The sequence below is a fragment of the Poecilia formosa genome, unplaced genomic scaffold (genome assembly GCF_000485575.1).
Source record: "Poecilia formosa unplaced genomic scaffold, Poecilia_formosa-5.1.2 Scaffold2, whole genome shotgun sequence".
Taxonomy (NCBI): Eukaryota; Metazoa; Chordata; class Actinopteri; order Cyprinodontiformes; family Poeciliidae; genus Poecilia; species Poecilia formosa.
The window spans coordinates 626170-643547 of record NW_006799941.1 but is presented as its reverse complement, the minus strand read 5'-3'; the positions used below and the strand labels follow the sequence as shown (position 1 = coordinate 643547).

General features: G+C 38.9%; 2 protein-coding genes across 2 annotated transcripts; both read left to right on the top strand.

Moving 5' to 3' along the window:
* Positions 1 to 409: 409 nt before the first annotated feature.
* Positions 410 to 7281, top strand: shisa4 (shisa family member 4). The gene is made up of 5 exons (XM_007548303.2): positions 410 to 716; positions 2991 to 3168; positions 4590 to 4726; positions 4819 to 5010; positions 6362 to 7281. Exons 1-5 carry the CDS (start codon positions 632 to 634, stop codon positions 6400 to 6402), a joined length of 633 nt encoding a protein of 210 aa, XP_007548365.1. The 5' UTR covers positions 410 to 631; the 3' UTR covers positions 6403 to 7281.
* A 2228-nt stretch (positions 7282 to 9509) lies between these two features.
* On the top strand, positions 9510 to 15460 carry lmod1b (leiomodin 1b (smooth muscle)). The gene is made up of 3 exons (XM_007548291.2): positions 9510 to 10008; positions 12386 to 14056; positions 14129 to 15460. The coding sequence occupies exons 1-3, from the start codon at positions 9739 to 9741 to the stop codon at positions 14153 to 14155; spliced, it is 1968 nt and encodes a 655-aa protein (XP_007548353.1). The 5' UTR covers positions 9510 to 9738; the 3' UTR covers positions 14156 to 15460.
* The last annotated feature ends 1918 nt before the right edge of the window (positions 15461 to 17378 follow it).

The following is a 17378-nucleotide window of genomic DNA, read 5'->3' as shown; positions in this document are numbered from 1 at the left end:
AGCCCCTTCAACCCCTTTTGATCAATAGTTACACAATCAAAAAGGTGCCATCTAGCACCATGTTTTTCATTGAATTCTTAATTTCTCTTCATCTCATATTTTTGACAGTTTGGTTTCACAAGAAAGGGTGTTGTGAAGGTACAAATTAGACTGCTAAATCATCCGTGAGGACGGGGTGAGAAAATAGAGAAGATGCGTTCAGGATAGCTCGAAGTCGTAAGCTACACGTAACCATTTAACATTATTTACTAAATACATTGCCTGGGTGGTCCGGTCTTTGCACAAAAGTTATATTTGTAAATATGTTATAAAGTTTTTCTGAGACATTATAGTTTTATTCGCATTATATGTCCTTATAAAGGGTGATTTGTTGAGCGCTTTTTTTTTCATGCAGACCGCGAAGGCATCGTCCGACGTCGGACTGCTCTGCTGGGAACAGCGTCACCATCGCGATGCGACGTTTACATGGATAAATCACCAGCGTTCAACTCCGTCCCGTCTCACATGCTGAGCTCCCAAACCATCTTGGATTATGCCTGAGACCGACCGCTAGCCGCGGCTGTTTTTGTGGGGTTCTACCGAAGAACTCCGTAGCTGCTTACCAAGCCGCCCAGCTCCACACAATTTCACGATGGAAATGGTCTTTCCGATGGGCAAAATGTCCCCAATTTCGGTGACTTTGGCGCTGCTCGCCGTCGTCTCCTGCACTTCTCCGGGTAAGATTATAAGCTTTGTGTATAGGCCGCACCGTTAGCTAATGGTAACTCCTCCTGGCCGTTATCTAGCTTACCTGCTAACAACTAACACGGACTCATCCAGTCTTTACAGGATTTATTTTATAACGCCTATCCTACAATGACTTAATTGGACATATTTTTAATGTTTGTGACAGTCATCATAATGAAAAGTTTCAGTATGACATCAGATTGTCTTTTCTAGTGAGATAATCTTATATAACTGCACAATAATACCGTTGAAAATGCCAATTATATTTAGCTGCTCGTTTTCACGTTATGTTATTTTGAAATTATAGTAACACCTTAGTTAGTGGGAATTAATTTGGGGAGAAAAATGCAAAGCTAAAATGCTCACATGTTGGAGTGATTTTCTTGGAAATAATTTGTTTTTATATACATATGGAGAATGTAAGAAATGCATATCAGTTGACTTAAAAAAAAAACTTTCCTAAGTAGTGAGGCTCCAATCCAGCAAATATTTAATCACTTATTGATGGTAAAAATCTGTTTTTGTTTTCTTACTTTTAGTTTCATGAAATGCATCAAAAAAGAAAACTTCCACTTTTTATTGTGGAATTCTTCCAACTAACTTGTTTTTGATTCATTTTTTTTATTTGGTAGTTATTTTAGATAGCCTATTGATCTTGTTTTGTTAAAAGACAGTCATTTCTTTCTACTGTCCCCTCATGCTTGCTCAGGTGGTGTACACATTGTTTCCGGGAAAATGACTTGATACAACTGGTTGTGTGACCATTTGTAGGGAATATTTTACCTATTGCCATTAAGTTTAACTACATTATATTATATTGAGGATAACACTGGGGAGTATTTTTTGGAGGGATTCAAAGCTACGACGATGTCAAATAACCATATGTGCTTTTTCCCTTGTAATGAATTAATAAAGTTTTTATAGATGTGTTTGCATTTTGTAGTTTTAGAAAGCAAATTAAAAGTTCAAATCAAAGCTCAAAGAAAATGTAAGCAATTATTGGCTGTGTAAAAGGCCTGATTGGTGCATTTCTATAGCCTCCAACTACAGCTTTCAGCTGCACCTCTTGTAAACAACCTCAAAACAGAATATTTCTCCCTTTCTATTGGTAGTACTTGCAGCAGATTTTAATGCCTTAATTAAGTTTCATGCCTATAATGTATGAAACAGACTTACAATATCCTTGTATAGGCTACATGATGCAGTTCAGCCACAGTATTTTAGTTTATTAAAATTGTGTGTCAAAGGGGATAATTTTTTGTTGTTGTTGTTGAGGCGAGCAGTTAAAGGTCAACGTCCAAATTTAGTCTCACCAGGTTGAAGAAACAAGTTAATGAGTGTCTCAACCTCTGACCTTACAGCTGTTGGAACTGCATGGAAAAACAATAACTCCTGGTTTAATTTCTAGAATATGACATTATTTTAAGATTTTAGACGCTTTACGTTACATTCCCGTTTTCTCCCAGCGTTACTTGAGTAACATGAAAGTAACTATATAAAGCACTGAGGATCTACGACTGCTGCGACATGCTGGGATTGAATTGTGCCTTAAATTTTGTTTAAGAGATGTCTGGTTGATGTCTTTAAAAGGTCTATAGGATCAATTTTCATTCGCTATTGATAAAGTAATGTGTTGAGTCTAGAGATAATCATGTAGCTTTAAGTGTAATTTGATAATTAATGCATGATAAATTAATTGACTGCCACATAAAGTTTTTTATTTAATCATACATTCATTTATACTCAATACTTAGATATTTTTTTCCATGGAAAATGCCAAAATCTCAGTCTTTATTTATTTATTTATTTATTCATAACTTGATAGAAGTATAAAATCACTCGCATGAACAAGGAATGCAAAAGACATATTTTTGTACTACAATAATATCCTTTCTGGTCTTTAAATGATATTGCTTTGCTATCTTGTCTGACCAAACCTAATCCAGCTACTTTCTAGGGGAGAACAATTTTGAAATTTATTTTTTAAACAGTTTCGTTTGCTGCATTCTAGATAACTTAAGTTACTTAAGCCTGAGTCAGATTTCAGACCCCGCCAACGAGAAAGTGTTGAATAATGCACTGCAGCTCCTGCTAATAAAAGCAAGAGAGACTGTTGTTTAAAACATTTATTTCTTTTGGTTTTAGAGGCTGAATAAAAAATGAATTCTGTAAAATGCACATCGGAGATCCCCCTCTGTGATTGGAACAAACCGCGTGTTGTGTCATTTCGCCTCATTGCCTCGCTGTTTGCTGTCGTTTGGCAGTCAGCGGGAACGAGGACTGTCTGTGGTACGTGGATAAAAATGGCACCTGGCACAACGGCTTCGACTGTCCTGCCATCTCATCCTGCTGTGGCAACTGCCACCGGCGCTACTGCTGCATGGATCCCTTCAAGATGATCACGGAGAGGGAACAGAAGCGCTGCATGCTGTTCCAGTTCAGGTGGGGATGCCTGCTGCAGCAGGGTTGTAATTTAATTACGTATTAATAATTTAGTCAACACCATGGTCTATTTGTTGTTGTTTGCAGGAACTTTTTTTTTTTTTTTTTACTTTTGTAATTCCCTGTAAGGAAGCAGGTATTTATTTTGTTTTGATGTTTTAACAAAAATGACCTTCCCTGAAAGATGTACCTTTTTTTTTCTTGTGTTTGCAGAAAATAAACAGCATCTGCAAAGCAATGACAGTTGTGATACTAATAAAAAAATTATTCCATTAACTCTGAAGCCCTATTTGTATTTAGACAAATGACATTAAACAGCTGCAGTATCTTTTCTTCAGTTCACTGGTGTACAAAGTGCGGCCTGCAGATTTACTTGAAACATTTTACAAGTAAAATTGTGCTGAAAGAGACAAATTTAGGCGGAAAACGACTCAAACAACAAGACTCATGCATTCATATTAATTTTGCAGTAAATCGAGCCACAAACATCAAGCAACTTTTACTCAGATGCAGGTTTGGGTTATGAAATCAGAACCCAAATCAGTAAAATACGTTTAGTTTGTTTTTGAGGAGATAAAAATAAAAAACGGTTTCAAGAAATTTTATTTTTGATACATATCGTTTTTATCATTGTAGTAGCCCAAAAGTGCTTTCAAGGTGACTATTTTGGCCCCCAAAGCAAAGAATTTGGAAATTAAATAATATGGTTAATATCTTTTGATGGGCAAATTTTTTACAGACTTCATAATCCATTTTATGAACAATAATTTTGAATTGTTTTTGTTTGTTGTGTTTTATTTTGGATATTTAAGCTGTCTTCCAGTCCCAGTACTTAACATTGTAATAAGTTGTTTTAAAACAATGTAGTGTTACTGTACAAACTTACAGTTTGTTGGTCGTTGAAAGGGCGAACTTGCATTATAACGCCTCTATCAGTGCATTACTTGTAAGTGATCTCAAAACGACATTATCATTTATCGCAATAACTTCTGGGACAATTTATCTTACAGTAAAATGTACTATTGTGACAGACCTTTTTGTACGTTCATGTGAGGGATTGTGGTAACGCCGGATTGATCCGCTGTGTACCTGAGCGGCTGCAGCACAGCAGCTTTCCTGCTCACTTCTGGAAGCGTTCCATCACAACCTGCAGTTTTCATCCAGCTGGGAATCAGATCAGTGAGCGTCGGAGGCTGAGATGAAATGCGGGGCGGTTTACGTCGTTTACTGATCCGTGAAGTCGGGGGGGCAGTTGTAGGTGACGGTTGTGTGTGTGTGTGAATGAAGGCGCCTGTCATCTCTCCTTTAATCTCCTCAGACAGGCAGCAGATCAGGAACATCATGAGGACTGGGTGATCAAAGTGAGAAGTGGAGCACTTTGAAACTTAAGCTCCCTGCTGTTTTTCCTCCTTTCTCCTCAGTCCCAGCACTTTAATCGGCATCGCGTCGTCCATTCTGCTGTTCGTGGCCATCATTGCCACCATGGTTTGCTGCTTCATGTGCTCCTGTTGTTACCTCTACCAGAGGAGGCAGCAGAGAGGCAGGACACCATATGATGGTAAGACCTTCAATATTTGCCTCCATGTGAGGAAATTTTATTTAATAACTGGGATTTTTATTTATTTATTTTTTTTCATTTTTGCCCCCCAGTCCAACACATCCCCATGGCCAGCTACCCCGTGGAGCCTATGCACGACGCGTTCGGAAAACCTCTTGGGCCTTCAGAGTACCGACATGCAGGCTACCCTATGGCGCCTCAGTATCCTGGCATGCCTGTTCATTACCCAATGATGCATCCGGGACCTTACCCATCACAATCAATAGATCCGGCATACAGCCAAGGTAAAACGCATCCGAACATTTCTGTCCACAACTTTTAAGTTCTTTTAAATCAAAGGCTTTTAAATTTTGTGTAATTAACGGTGCTCAAAAATGTGAATGTTTTTGGTTCATTGTTTTAGTGGAGATACCATTGTTTGTCAATCCAAACATCCTATATCAAAAATTAATGAGCCAGCATTTGGACAATGGCAAAAGAAATCTAATGTTCTAACTCTTGAAGGCTGCATTTTGCAATTTGTTTATTCAGCTTAGCAAGCAAAAAAAAAAGATCAATCTTTCTGTTGTTTAGCTTAAGCAAGGCTAGCAAAACAGGAGCATCGGATTCTGTGGGAATATTCTTCAGAATGTAAATCAGTAACTCTGAGATGTCCAACATTTTCAAATCTAATTTGACCAGTGAAGAGAAGGGTTGATTGTTCAAAAGAACAGTAAGATTGAGTCTTCTTCAGCCAGTAACAACCCACGCAACAAAGTGTGGTTGACATTGCAGCCTGGTAACATTTGGTGTGATGCATTCACTGATGAGAAAAATATTTTGAAAATGTTTTTGCGTGCTTGACAGCCGGGTCCCTGGTCAATGCGCTGGTCCATTTTCAACATTGGTTGAAAATGGGTTAAATATGTGACATTTTCACAGAGCGTCTTAAAGCCTGTCGCAAAAGCAAAGATGAATTAAAAAGAGCTTAGTAATTTCCATTCTGATGTTTAACATGTATTGAATAGCAATTTTGTTTATAGAGATATCATAATTTTGTGTGTGTTTTTTTTATTTCTATTTTATTTATTATTTTTACTTGTTTTATTTTGAATATTTAAAATATCTTCCATTTCCAGTGTTAAGTGTCTTCATAAAATTTAAGTTTATTGATTTTTGAGAGGGCAAATAATATGCCATTATCAATATATTACTTGAAAATGGTCTCAGAACAATATTATTGTTTATTGCTAGAATTGCTGAGACAATTTATCAGCCAGCAAAATATATTGTGACATCCCTAAGCATGTTTTTTCCAGAACTCAGCTTCATTGACAAAGTCCTCAACATATAGTCGTAACGACTGTTAATTCAGCAGCAGTGTCGGGTTCACAAGTTAAAAAGTCTGTGTTCGAAAATGTAATGAAATTGTTTTCATCTTTAAAAATTGTCTGTTTGATGGCTCAGATTCTAACCTGTGTTCAGGTTTGTCTTCCTTACATGGCGACCTTTCACCTTTTTACTGAGACTGATCTGTCGTTCTTCCCGACTCAAGTCCCTTTCCGTTTTTCTTCAAAGACTAAAAACAACTAAAACTGTCGACTAAGTGCTGTGTTGTTTTTGCTGTTTACTCGTATGATTTTCTTATCTTTTCAGCCCCGCCACCTTACTCTCCACCTCAGTATCCTGGTCGCTGACGGGCTCATCTTCACACAAAAACCCAGCTGAGAGAAATGACTGTTTGGAAAGGAGAAGGCAGCCTAACACACCCATTAAAATAAACCTACAGCTCAACAGGGAGTGGTTTCAATGCGGAGGAGGAAAGGAGGCACTTTAATCTTTACTTTGTTTACTGTTTGTTTGCAGCGTCGTCCTACGTTTCCAAAGTAGTAATGTAAGTCGTATTCAGTTCCGCAACCTGAATTCATATTTCCTTTTGGTGATTTTTTTTTTTTTTTCACACGTCATTCAGGTGGAGAATCTGTCGAGACATTTTGAGTTTTGCTCTAAGTGTCGCTAGAAGACAGTTCTCTCTGGCTTACAGAAAACCAAAGTTGAACCTGACCTGTGATGCACTCTTTTAAGTGTTGAAGGGAAAAAAATGTGTAACTTTTCTCATGTTTGTTAAATTTAAAGAAACTGCTGTGATTCTGCTTAACAAGTGTTTTATCCAGATCCTGAAGTTTAGCATCTTTCCATTTGTGTTTATGTCTCACTGCACCTGGGGCTGAAGAAAAAAAAAAAAAGCAAATGAGATGCATGTTTTGATTATAAATTTTATTTGAAAAAAAAAAATGATTTCACCTGTTAGTTCAAACTCAACCTGATCTGTTTTGATATACGAGTCGTGCAAATATTTCTGGACATGTTATAAGTGACGCCATCTTAGCATCATTGTGCTTCCTCGGTTAGGATTAGCTTTCCTCCTCAGCTGTTTTTTTTTTAATGGTTTAAAATAAACTTTAATATTAGACACACTGCCAGGCAAGAAAACTGCAAATGTTGCATTTTTAATTTCCTGTAAACTATGTAGTTACGGGAGTTCTACTGCTTGATTTAAACAGTCTACACTTCACGTTAATAAAACATGAAGAAGAAAAAGAGAGAATATTCTTTACATATTTTGTAAAACTGTTCCTTGGTTTAATATTGTAACAAGTTGTTTTAAAACAGTGTAGTGTTGTAACAGAGGACTCTTGTTGAGTGTCTGTCATTACTGAGGTTACCTCTTACTGTGAATGACTCCGTTCCATCTGGACTCGACTACAGAGCCAAAATAAAGTTCTTCCAAGTAGAGATGCATCGATCAGGCTTTTTCTGCGCAGAACTGATCTCTGCTTTTCTGTGAGGTCTAACCTGCCGATTTCAAATTTTATTGGGTTCCTCTTGTTTTGTAAGGACTACAACACATAATTTGAAAATAGATGTACTGCAGGTTTCTTGATAGAATTAGAACTTTAGAATTCGTCATAAAATGAAGGAGGTGAGATTATGTCCGTCCATGCCTTTACGCATTTGGAGACCAAACATGGTAGGAGTTCTTTGTTCTAGTGAATATGTGATCCACTACCTCCAATCAGAGTCCATTAAAGGAAATCTGATCGACTGATTGGTGCATTTATACTTGAAAGGGTTATCTTGGTATTTTTGGAAATCCTGTTCATGTGCTTGTAATATTTTAATTCTTTCAAAGTTCAAATTCGAAGATTTATTTAAAAACTCTTTAATAATAGAAACAAATGAGACCCCGAAATTATCTGAGGGAAAGTAAAATTTAAGAAGTTTAGGAAATTATCTAAAAAATATTCAATGCAAAGTTGGGTTTTACACACAAAAACTGGCTCTTTTTTTTTTTTGCTATATATTCTATTTTATTGTGTAGTGATGAATTCAACAAAACTGAAAATAGGATGATGGCTAACTGCTGCTAAGTAGTAACACATGACAATTAAAATTTTATTTCTATCACGAAGCAGAGATATAATTGAGACACGGATACATTTACTGCAGCTGTTTTGCAGAATTATGAAAAGCTGAGAGGAAAACAGGCCAATGATGTCGACTCATCTCTTGCAATTACATGTTAATTAAATCAACAGCAAAGGATATGCAATACTTTGAGTTAATAAATACATTTTTCCTCCTAAAATGATTTGACTTCTCACGTCTGGATTTAACAAGAGATTTACTAAAATGCCAAGCTGTTCATTAGTTATGTTCAGATTTTTTAACGTTGAGCTTCCCGTTTCCCCTGCAGATGACTCCCTGGCTGCATTTAGTTAGTTAGATTTGTAGTAAATGCATTTAGAAAACACTGCTGATCAAATTAGATGACCGTCTGAGATTTATTCTGTACCTTATCTCAGTGTTGATCTTCTCTGTGAACTGGAGAAAAACCCATCGGTACTCTTTTTAGTGTGAATTACCAACTCCTGTGTCCAACTGTACAGATTTGTTGAAACTTGAGAACACTGGGATTTTCTCTGTTCCTTTCATAAGTGGTTTAATAAAAGTTTTGCTCAATAATGTTAATGTTTGTTTCTGCTTCTAAACCAACTCCATGAGTGTGTTTTAATGAAACTGATATGTAGATGGAGAAATGACATGTCTATGGCATTTGTCTCTTGCCATGGTATGGACAGTATGACACTGTAACATAAATGAAATGAAAAGAAATTATTTCTATTAATAAAAACTTTAACTTTGGATTGTAAAACATGACAGTGTGTTGTGGCATTTTGTTGGCTGAACTTGCTTTTATACGAGACCTGAAAACAGGATTATTGTGTAATGACACACGATTGGCCAGTAGGTGTCCATGTTGCCCTCCAGTCAAACAAGATGGTCAATTCTGAGCATATAACTCCTATAAATACACACCTGCTTTAAAACTCAGGCGCCCCTTGATTTTGAATACAATTTTAATTGTTTTAATGCCAGTTTATGGACAGAAGTCGCTGAAAAGCGTATGCTCAGTTTAATTTTTGGGAATAAAGTTAAAATAAAGTCAATAAAGTTAAAAGGTTGAGAACCAATCCTAAAGCTTGATGTTGCTGGAATAAAAACATGCATTACATTACATACATACACATCCAGTATCGGTTTTAGAAAAATGGACCAAATGAAACTATGAAATTAATGTTAAAATCAACTTAAATAAACAGTGACTGTTCTGCTGTGTAAACAGAAAGTGTGTAATAGGAAGTCTGAGAGTCTGCTCTGTAAACTCCAGCCCTTCCCATTACCTTTAAAGGAGAGTGTACCCTGAACTAAATATGGACATGCACTTTAACTGGATTTCGAAGAATGTCCCAGCCTCACAGTCTGCATTGATGATGGGAGCCTCTTGCAGTCCATCACTGGTACCCCTCACTGCAGCACTGTGAGTGCAGGATTGATGCCTTTGCTGGCTTTTTGGTAATCAGGATCCAGCAGGACACATTGGGATATAGTAGAAGAGCACCATCCTGACTGAAGATAAAAGGATTTACCCTCTGGTGCATTAACTTATTCTGGAGAACTCCAGCCCAAAGATGTCCAGGCGAAAAGTGAGGGGACTGACCCGGACAGGTCGGCAGGTCAGTGAGGACCCAGATCTGGACAACCTGCTGTCCACTCTCTCCCCTGAGGAGATGGAGGAGCTGGACAAGGACCTGATGAGTGTTCCAGACATCAGACCAGAAGACGGGAAGATCATCGTCACCCAGGGGGAAAGCCACCCAGCTCTGAGCAATAACGTCCAGGACTCGGCGAGACGAAGCGACCCCAGAGGGAGGCTCGGTCAGAGAGAGCAGTCATTTGAGGTAGGAGGGAAGTGAAAACTTTCAAATGCTCCAACGTGAATTTAGATTTAAATTTCAAGGTAGATTGGTTTCATTTAAGCAATGTTTACAGTAAGATGGTGCTCCAGTGGTCACTAATCTTGAGGCAGCTGGGCCTTGTGTGTCCTGAGTCCATCAACTCAAAAATAGTGATCTCCCCAAGGTGACCTGTGTGCCAGGAAAAACTGTTTCCTCCTCTGAGGCTCGTTTGCATCCACACCGTGCTCCTTTATCATAACCATGACCAAAAGAGCAGACCCTGAGAAAGTACTTTTGCTGACAGCTACAGAAGGTTGAGGAGCAGCATTACTGTCAGTCTGTGTATTTAGAGAAGAAGCTCTCCAGTCTGTGACACTGTGGAGCTTCCTAATCCCAGTCTGATGGAATTCCTCGCTTGATTCCTCCTACGCTCGCTGCCTTTTAAGGACACGTCTGCCAGGGCCGCGGCCGCACACAGCAAAGCAGTTGGAGGCTCACAAATCAAACACTTAGCAAGCTACTCGCTTCAAACATGTTCCTGCACTGTAAAAAAATTGCTTCCCTGTTCTTTTGCTGAGTTGAAACACATCCCCATGGGTTTGAAGGAGTGTGTGGATGGAGAGCAGCTTTAAAAGCGATCCACAACTGACCATCTCGCAAAGTGTGTGCACTGAGTGGGAAACAGTGCCTGACAAATGTATACTCCATGAACCTTTTTGCATTTTGTTGCATTTCAACCAAATACTTCAGAGTTTTTATTGGGATTGTATGTGAAGAATCAACACAAGGTGGTGCATAATTGTGATAAACCACTGGTTTTATGTTTAGGGTCATTGAAAGGAAAATCCCCAGTTTCAAATCCTCAGTTTCTTCCATTTTTCCTGTGTATTTACCATCATCATCCATCTTCCCAACAACTCTTATCAGATTCTCTGACCCAGTTGAGAAAAGTGACGCTGCCACCACCATGCTTCAATATGCAGGGTGAGGTTACCTCCAAATTAGTGGTGCATCAATAAATCAGACTTGATTTCCTTCATTTTGGGAGATTGGTGATCGGCCGATACTTACATGTGAAGCCTGTCTTATCCACCGATCTTATCTTCCTTGGCAAAGGTCTAAAAATCAACCATTGTCCTCTTTTGCTCTCCCTTGAGAGAGGGTTGACAGACAAACCCACCAACCAGGTCATGTCTGCACATTTGCAGTTAACAATAGTCACCTCACTGCTACCAATTCAGTGACTTTCTTGCTACATTTAGCAACATTTCAAAATTAGTATCAGCCAATGATTCGGCAGGTTTAGGCTTTTTATAGATCGATAATTGGTGATCGGCCAGAAAACTGCAATCAGTGCATCCTTACTCTACATACATTGTTTTACATCTAGGTACTTTATGTGAGGAGTCGAGAAATTGGAAGAGCAGGTGAAGCAGAGCATTTCCTTCCAAATGTACGTTGTGTGTTCCCCACCTGACTTGTAGACTATCCTGTATTAGTTGTACTGTAGGTCTCAAGTTCTTTATATTTTTTTAGATAACATGATAAAATGTCCCATGCTTGAGCTATTGTTTCTCCATACTCTGATACCCCTAAGCTAATTCCACTTCAATCTTAAGACATGACCTAATTGATAAGTGGTGCCAATTTGTGTCAAATAATTGTATAAATTCATGTGTTCTCTGAAGGTCTCAAAGGTTTCTCGAAGAACAAACATCACCAAACATCATCATTAAGAATAAGGGACATATCTGTCAAGAAAAGTTGTGAAATGGAAAAGAAAAATGGGCAAAAACTGTAAAGTTGCAAAGATATCAACATCCACTTAAACTGACGCTCAGGCCATGACCTGAGAAGCAGCCAAGAGGCTGGCAGTAACTCTGACTGCAGAGACACACTATTCTATTAATAATAATAATAATTCTACTTTATGTGACAAAGTTACTGTTTGAAGGACGGTTTAAGAAATCCTGTTTGCATTTACCCAGATCTCAGGGGTAAATGCAGGAAATCAGAAGAGGTCCATCTGGATTAGACCATAATTTAACTTTCTGCCATACCGTGTGTGGAGAAAAACTGACAAGATACAGAAACCTGAACACACCGTCACCATGGTGACAAAAGGTGGCGTTAGCATTATGTTATGAGTGTTCTTTCCTTCTGCAAGGAAGATGATAGGAGCTAAATACAAAACAGTTCTATAAGAAAACCTGATACGTTCTTCAAAAAGTATTGGCTCAATGCATATTCATGCTACTTGTTCCAGACTTTTATTTGTTTAAATTAATTTACTAGGAACTGCAAATGCAACCTCAAACTCTAAATCAGTGACATATTTATGGAATTATTTCCTTTGCACTCTCTGTTCATACTTCTGCAGGGGGAACCAAAGAAAGAGAGTCGGAAGCAGGAATACCTGAGGAAGATGGGCCTCAGCCAGGAGGGCGACGATGATACGAAAGTAGGAGTACGAAGACAGTCTAGTGTGACGACTGACAGAGATGCCAAGATGGAGGACAGAAACAGCAAAGGATCTGAAAGTGTGAAGGAAGAGCAAAGCTGGCGTTCGAATAGATACAGCAGGAAGGTCGAAAGTGATGCAAAGGAGGATCTGAATGAGAAAGAGAAATGTGAGGATTACAGGTCAAAAGACAGGAGGGAAAACAGAGAAAGCACAGGAAGCAAGACCAAGGAGATGATCTCCAAATTACAAGAAAAAAAAGATGAGAACAAAGAGAAGGAAAAGAGAGAGGATTGCAGGAAAAGAGATGATAGTAAAACCAAAGACATCATCTCAAGGCTGCGTGAAAAGAGCGAGAAGGAAGCGGGAAAGGAAAGGGAACGAAAATCTGAGAACATCCGGACACAGGGGCTTGTCTCCAAAATGGTTGAGAAACAGGCCAAAGCACCCGAGAGCCAACCCCAAGAGTCTAAAACAGCAGAAGACAAAAACAAGCCTGAAGCCAACAAGCTAGCCGACAAATCTGAGGAGCAGGTGAAACAGAACAAGGCAGAAATCAGAACAGACAGGGAAGAGCTGGTTAACCACAGTGACCACGTGAAAGAGAAATACAGAAAGATCAGCACTGATATGAAAGCCGAGGAGAAAAAAGAAAAAGATGACACTACAGAAAGACTTATTAACGCAGAGGAAAAACCAAAACTTGAAAACTGTGTGGCCAAAAACAGCCCAAGCAGCAAGACCAAGCAAGAGGAAGAGGAAGATGAAGACTCAAGCATGTTCGATGAGCTGATGGAGCAAGTCTGCAGCAACGACCCCTCCCTCACTGAACTCAACGTCAACAACTCAGAGGTCATCAAGGCAAAAACACTCATTGAGTTTGCACAGGGCTTGCACAGCAACACCCACGTGAAGACGTTTGCGTTGGCCAACTGTCGAGCAGACGACCACGTGGCTTACGCCATCGCCGCCATGCTGCGTAGCAACAAGGCCATCACCAGCATCAACCTGGACTCCAACCATCTCACCGGCAAGGGCATCCTATCTCTGATCCAGTCACTGCAGTACAACGCCACGCTGACGGAGCTTCGATTTCAGAACCAGCGCCACATATGTGGCGGGAAGACTGAGATGGAGATGATCAAGATCCTGAAGGACAACACCACACTGCTCAAACTGGGCTACCACTTTGAGTTGGCGGGGCCGAGGATGACCACCACCAACATCCTGAGTCGCAACATGGACAGACAGAGACAGAGGCGCCTGCAGGAGCAGAAGCAGGCCCAGGCCAACGGTGAGAAAAAAGGGACCCTAGAGGTACCCAAAACAGGAGGTGGAGGGTCTTTGAAGAGTTCGCCAAAGTCTTCCCCAAAACCCTCTCCGATTCCTTCGCCCATGCCTTCCCCTAAGCTGACTCTGAAAAAACGAGCTGGAGGTTCTGCTCCTCCACCACCTCCTCCTCCTCCAGGTGGTGGACCGCCTCCTCCTCCACCTCCCATGATGGATGGAGACCGCTCCTCTGGTGGCAAGAACTCAAGGGACCAACTGCTAGCCTCGATCAGAGGAAGCAACATCAAGCAGCTAAAGAAGGTAGGAGCAGTATGACGTATTTATAGATAGATCAGCTCAATCAGATAGACTCACATCTTATTCTCCCCACAGGTGCCAGTACCAAAATGGCTGCAGTAACACTTCCTGACGGAAAATTCAGCGGACATAAAGAAAGGGAGAACACACATCTCACCAGAGGAGATAAACGTCCTTGATGAGGAACAGTGCATCAGGAAGGAGGGGGAAATGTGAGCATTTTTGCCCTCTTTGAGATTTCTCCCCTCAAACACTGGACCAAAGGGACTCTATGGAGAACAAGTGATGCAGGTCTCTTCAGAGAGTGCCATGAAATGTTGCCTCTTCAGTTCATATTGATGCTTTTTTTTTGCACTATATAATATGAAACTGATCATATAACATGTTGGTGTGTGCAGTGGATATCACAGGTTTACACAGCCTTGTTAAAATTGTAAAATAAGAAAACAATGAGAAATCATTTCATATTGTTTCCCACTTTTACTGTGACATAACCTTTACAAATAAAATGAAAACAAACTTTGGACAGAATATGGATCACGTTTATAGATGTCTAGCAAATGCACTCCCTACGGTAACATGTCACATTAAAGGTAGTAAATATTTTGAACTGATCCATCATGGTCTCTTTCTTAAAAATAAATCCAGCGTATTTTAAGAGGGCTGTGTAAACCTCTATTTGGTCCTCTGTATATGAGTTAAGTTGAGTGAGGTGGGAGCATGGGATGAGTTTAGTTTCAAATAACTATAAATGTATTACTTAAACAAAAGTTTATCACTGATGTACTGAACATTAATTTGACCCCTTATTTATTAGTGGAGGACCCACAGCTGTAGGTGTGTTCAACTGGGTGGAAATATCAGGGAATTAACAAACACAGAACCAAACTTCAGCAAATATGAGTACCGAAACCAAACCAAACCAAACAAAACAAGATCATGAACACCTTTTTATTTTTCGTGTCATTTTTTTTAATTTTTTTTATTAAACATCTCAGACAGTCCAGAGAAATCCTGAAACATAACGAGGGATTTTTGCAATGGAGATAATTACGTATTGCCATTTATCAGACAGAGTGAATGGTCCTATAGTGTCTGACATATTTTATAGAGAATCATTCTAGCCTGGCTGTTTTGTTATCCTACTTAACTTTCTTTTAATACTGCTTCATGTCTTAACCTTTTACTGGTTTAAACTTTAATCTAAATATCAGCCTAAGCAGAACTTGACACTATGTGGTGAGCTAAAATCAGAGCTATCTGAAGATAAACACACGCGTCTCTTTACACATGTGTCTCTGACAGAGCCTGTATGCCTTTATTAAAAAGATTCTGGTATGTTTGTGTCAAATCATGTCTGCCTGATGTATGAAATAAATATGAATGAATTTTGTGTTAAGTCTTTGATACATTTGAGCTGTTTTTTGTTAGTCTGCATGAATCCACATATTGCAAAACCGTCACAACAGGAGCAGACTTTGATGCTACATGAAATTAGGAGACAGAGCAACTCAAATTAGTGCTAGATTGATAAGTCAAATTACTTTTTTTCATAAAGGAAGAAAAGCATACCATTTCTTTATATTCAAACATCTAAGTGAATATGTTTGAGAGTCCATTGTATCTTTGGGGAACTGGAGACTAAAGTTTGAACACATTCTAAGTTGGATTTGTTGGAAAAATAGTTGAATATCACATTTTAAATCTTCCCACACATTCTCAATTGGATTTGGGCCTGGACTTTGAATAGACCATTATAACACATGTTTATCTCAGCCATTCCATTGTAACTGGCTTTATGAGCTACTGTTGTTATTCTGAAGTCATATGGATCCTCTGAAATGTTTCCTTCCAGGATTGACCAGTATTTAGCTCAATCCATGTTCTCATCAACACTGTATGATGGCCACCTTGTTCCACATATTCGTTGTTTGGAGACCAGTTTTTTTTCCACAAGTGTGAAATGCAGAGCTACGACCTTGAGGGTGATAGCATAAATGTTATCGCTGTGTGCTTAAAATGACTTCACAACTCTTTAAATTTACTGAATTGTTTTAAAAGCTGGTAGCAGAACAAAATCAATCTCTTTCCCCCCCTCTTTAAATAAAGCAAACACATAGTCTGCAGTACTGGTCTTTAAAAAATATTTACAACGTGTCTGTAACACTTCAGATCATCTGTAAATTGCCAAACACTAATACGTGACATTTGCTCCTTATCTTGCTGATTGTACCTGTCATGCAAACAGCATGAATTATTTTCTATCTGAATTGTCTAAAATGGTGACCGTCATCCGGAGGGCTTGGAGGAGACGAGGGGAACAGCAGCAACAACAGCTCAGTTTATCTCTCCAAACCCTGCCTCAGCCTCTGTATCCATGAATTGACCGTATTTGGTCATTTCTCAATGAGGGCTCGCTCCTTAGAGTCATTCCTTTCCCCCTTTCTAATAGTGGGCACCAGGCCAGCTGTGTGTCTGGGCTGTGGCTGCTCCTCTGACCAGCAACGCTCATATCGGATGGAGAAAAAAAGGAGAAGGAATGAAAATGTTGAGCTTACTGACTCAGAGCCAGCAGAGGGGGTTCCAGAAAATATAGTCGTCATTTAAAAGGGGTGGGAAAATCTTAGTTATAACCACAATGCTACATAGATTGAGGTTCGACTTTGCAAATCACATTTATGCTTTGTGAAACACTTGAAAATTTATATGAACAATAAACAAATTGCTGATTATGTGTAAAAACATGCATCGTGCTTATCTAACTGACCTTCTCCGCTGCTAAAATGAGTTTAAAAAAAAACAAAAAACAAACAGAAAATGCATGAAAGCATTGATGATTTGCTTGCTGGATCGGATAGAGCAGCTTTTCAAACTGATGCTGTGAGAATAGATCTGAACCTTCTCACCTCTGCCGTGTTTTTTTTTTTAAATGTTTGAATTACTTTCAGCAGTATAAATCCTGATAACAGATATGATTGCCGAGGTAAGCAGATGCCAGAATTTATTTATGCTTATATTATGGACCAATGAAAACCAGTTTAAATACAAATCTTTTAAAGTGATGAATATTTTTGTTCACATTCTTTCAATCGAAATATAATCTATTAATCATTCATATGCAAAGTAAAGATATAACAAAGATCCTATTTTAAAACCGCTCTTGAGTCACTTTCTGACTTGTAGTTAGTAATAAAAACACACCATGTGTGCATTCCTTTAAGAATCTTATATAGAAAAGGCTCCAACAGTTTTTACAAATGAACAATAATATTCGCTAATTTCAAAGATATGCTATTTAGTGAAAAATAGCATATATCTGATGTTT

Excerpts from the sequence above, each read along its gene's own strand:
- lmod1b (XM_007548291.2), top strand. The coding sequence starts at position 9,739 with ATGTCCAGGCGAAAAGTGAGGGGACTGACCCGGACAGGTCGGCAGGTC. Across the intron at positions 10,009-12,385 it reads AGAGAGAGCAGTCATTTGAG|GGGGAACCAAAGAAAGAGAG; the intron begins GTAGGAGGGAAG and ends ATACTTCTGCAG. Across the intron at positions 14,057-14,128 it reads ACATCAAGCAGCTAAAGAAG|GTGCCAGTACCAAAATGGCT; the intron begins GTAGGAGCAGTA and ends TTCTCCCCACAG.
- shisa4 (XM_007548303.2), top strand. The coding sequence starts at position 632 with ATGGAAATGGTCTTTCCGATGGGCAAAATGTCCCCAATTTCGGTGACT. Across the intron at positions 4,727-4,818 it reads AGGCAGGACACCATATGATG|TCCAACACATCCCCATGGCC; the intron begins GTAAGACCTTCA and ends TTTGCCCCCCAG. Across the intron at positions 5,011-6,361 it reads AGATCCGGCATACAGCCAAG|CCCCGCCACCTTACTCTCCA; the intron begins GTAAAACGCATC and ends TTATCTTTTCAG.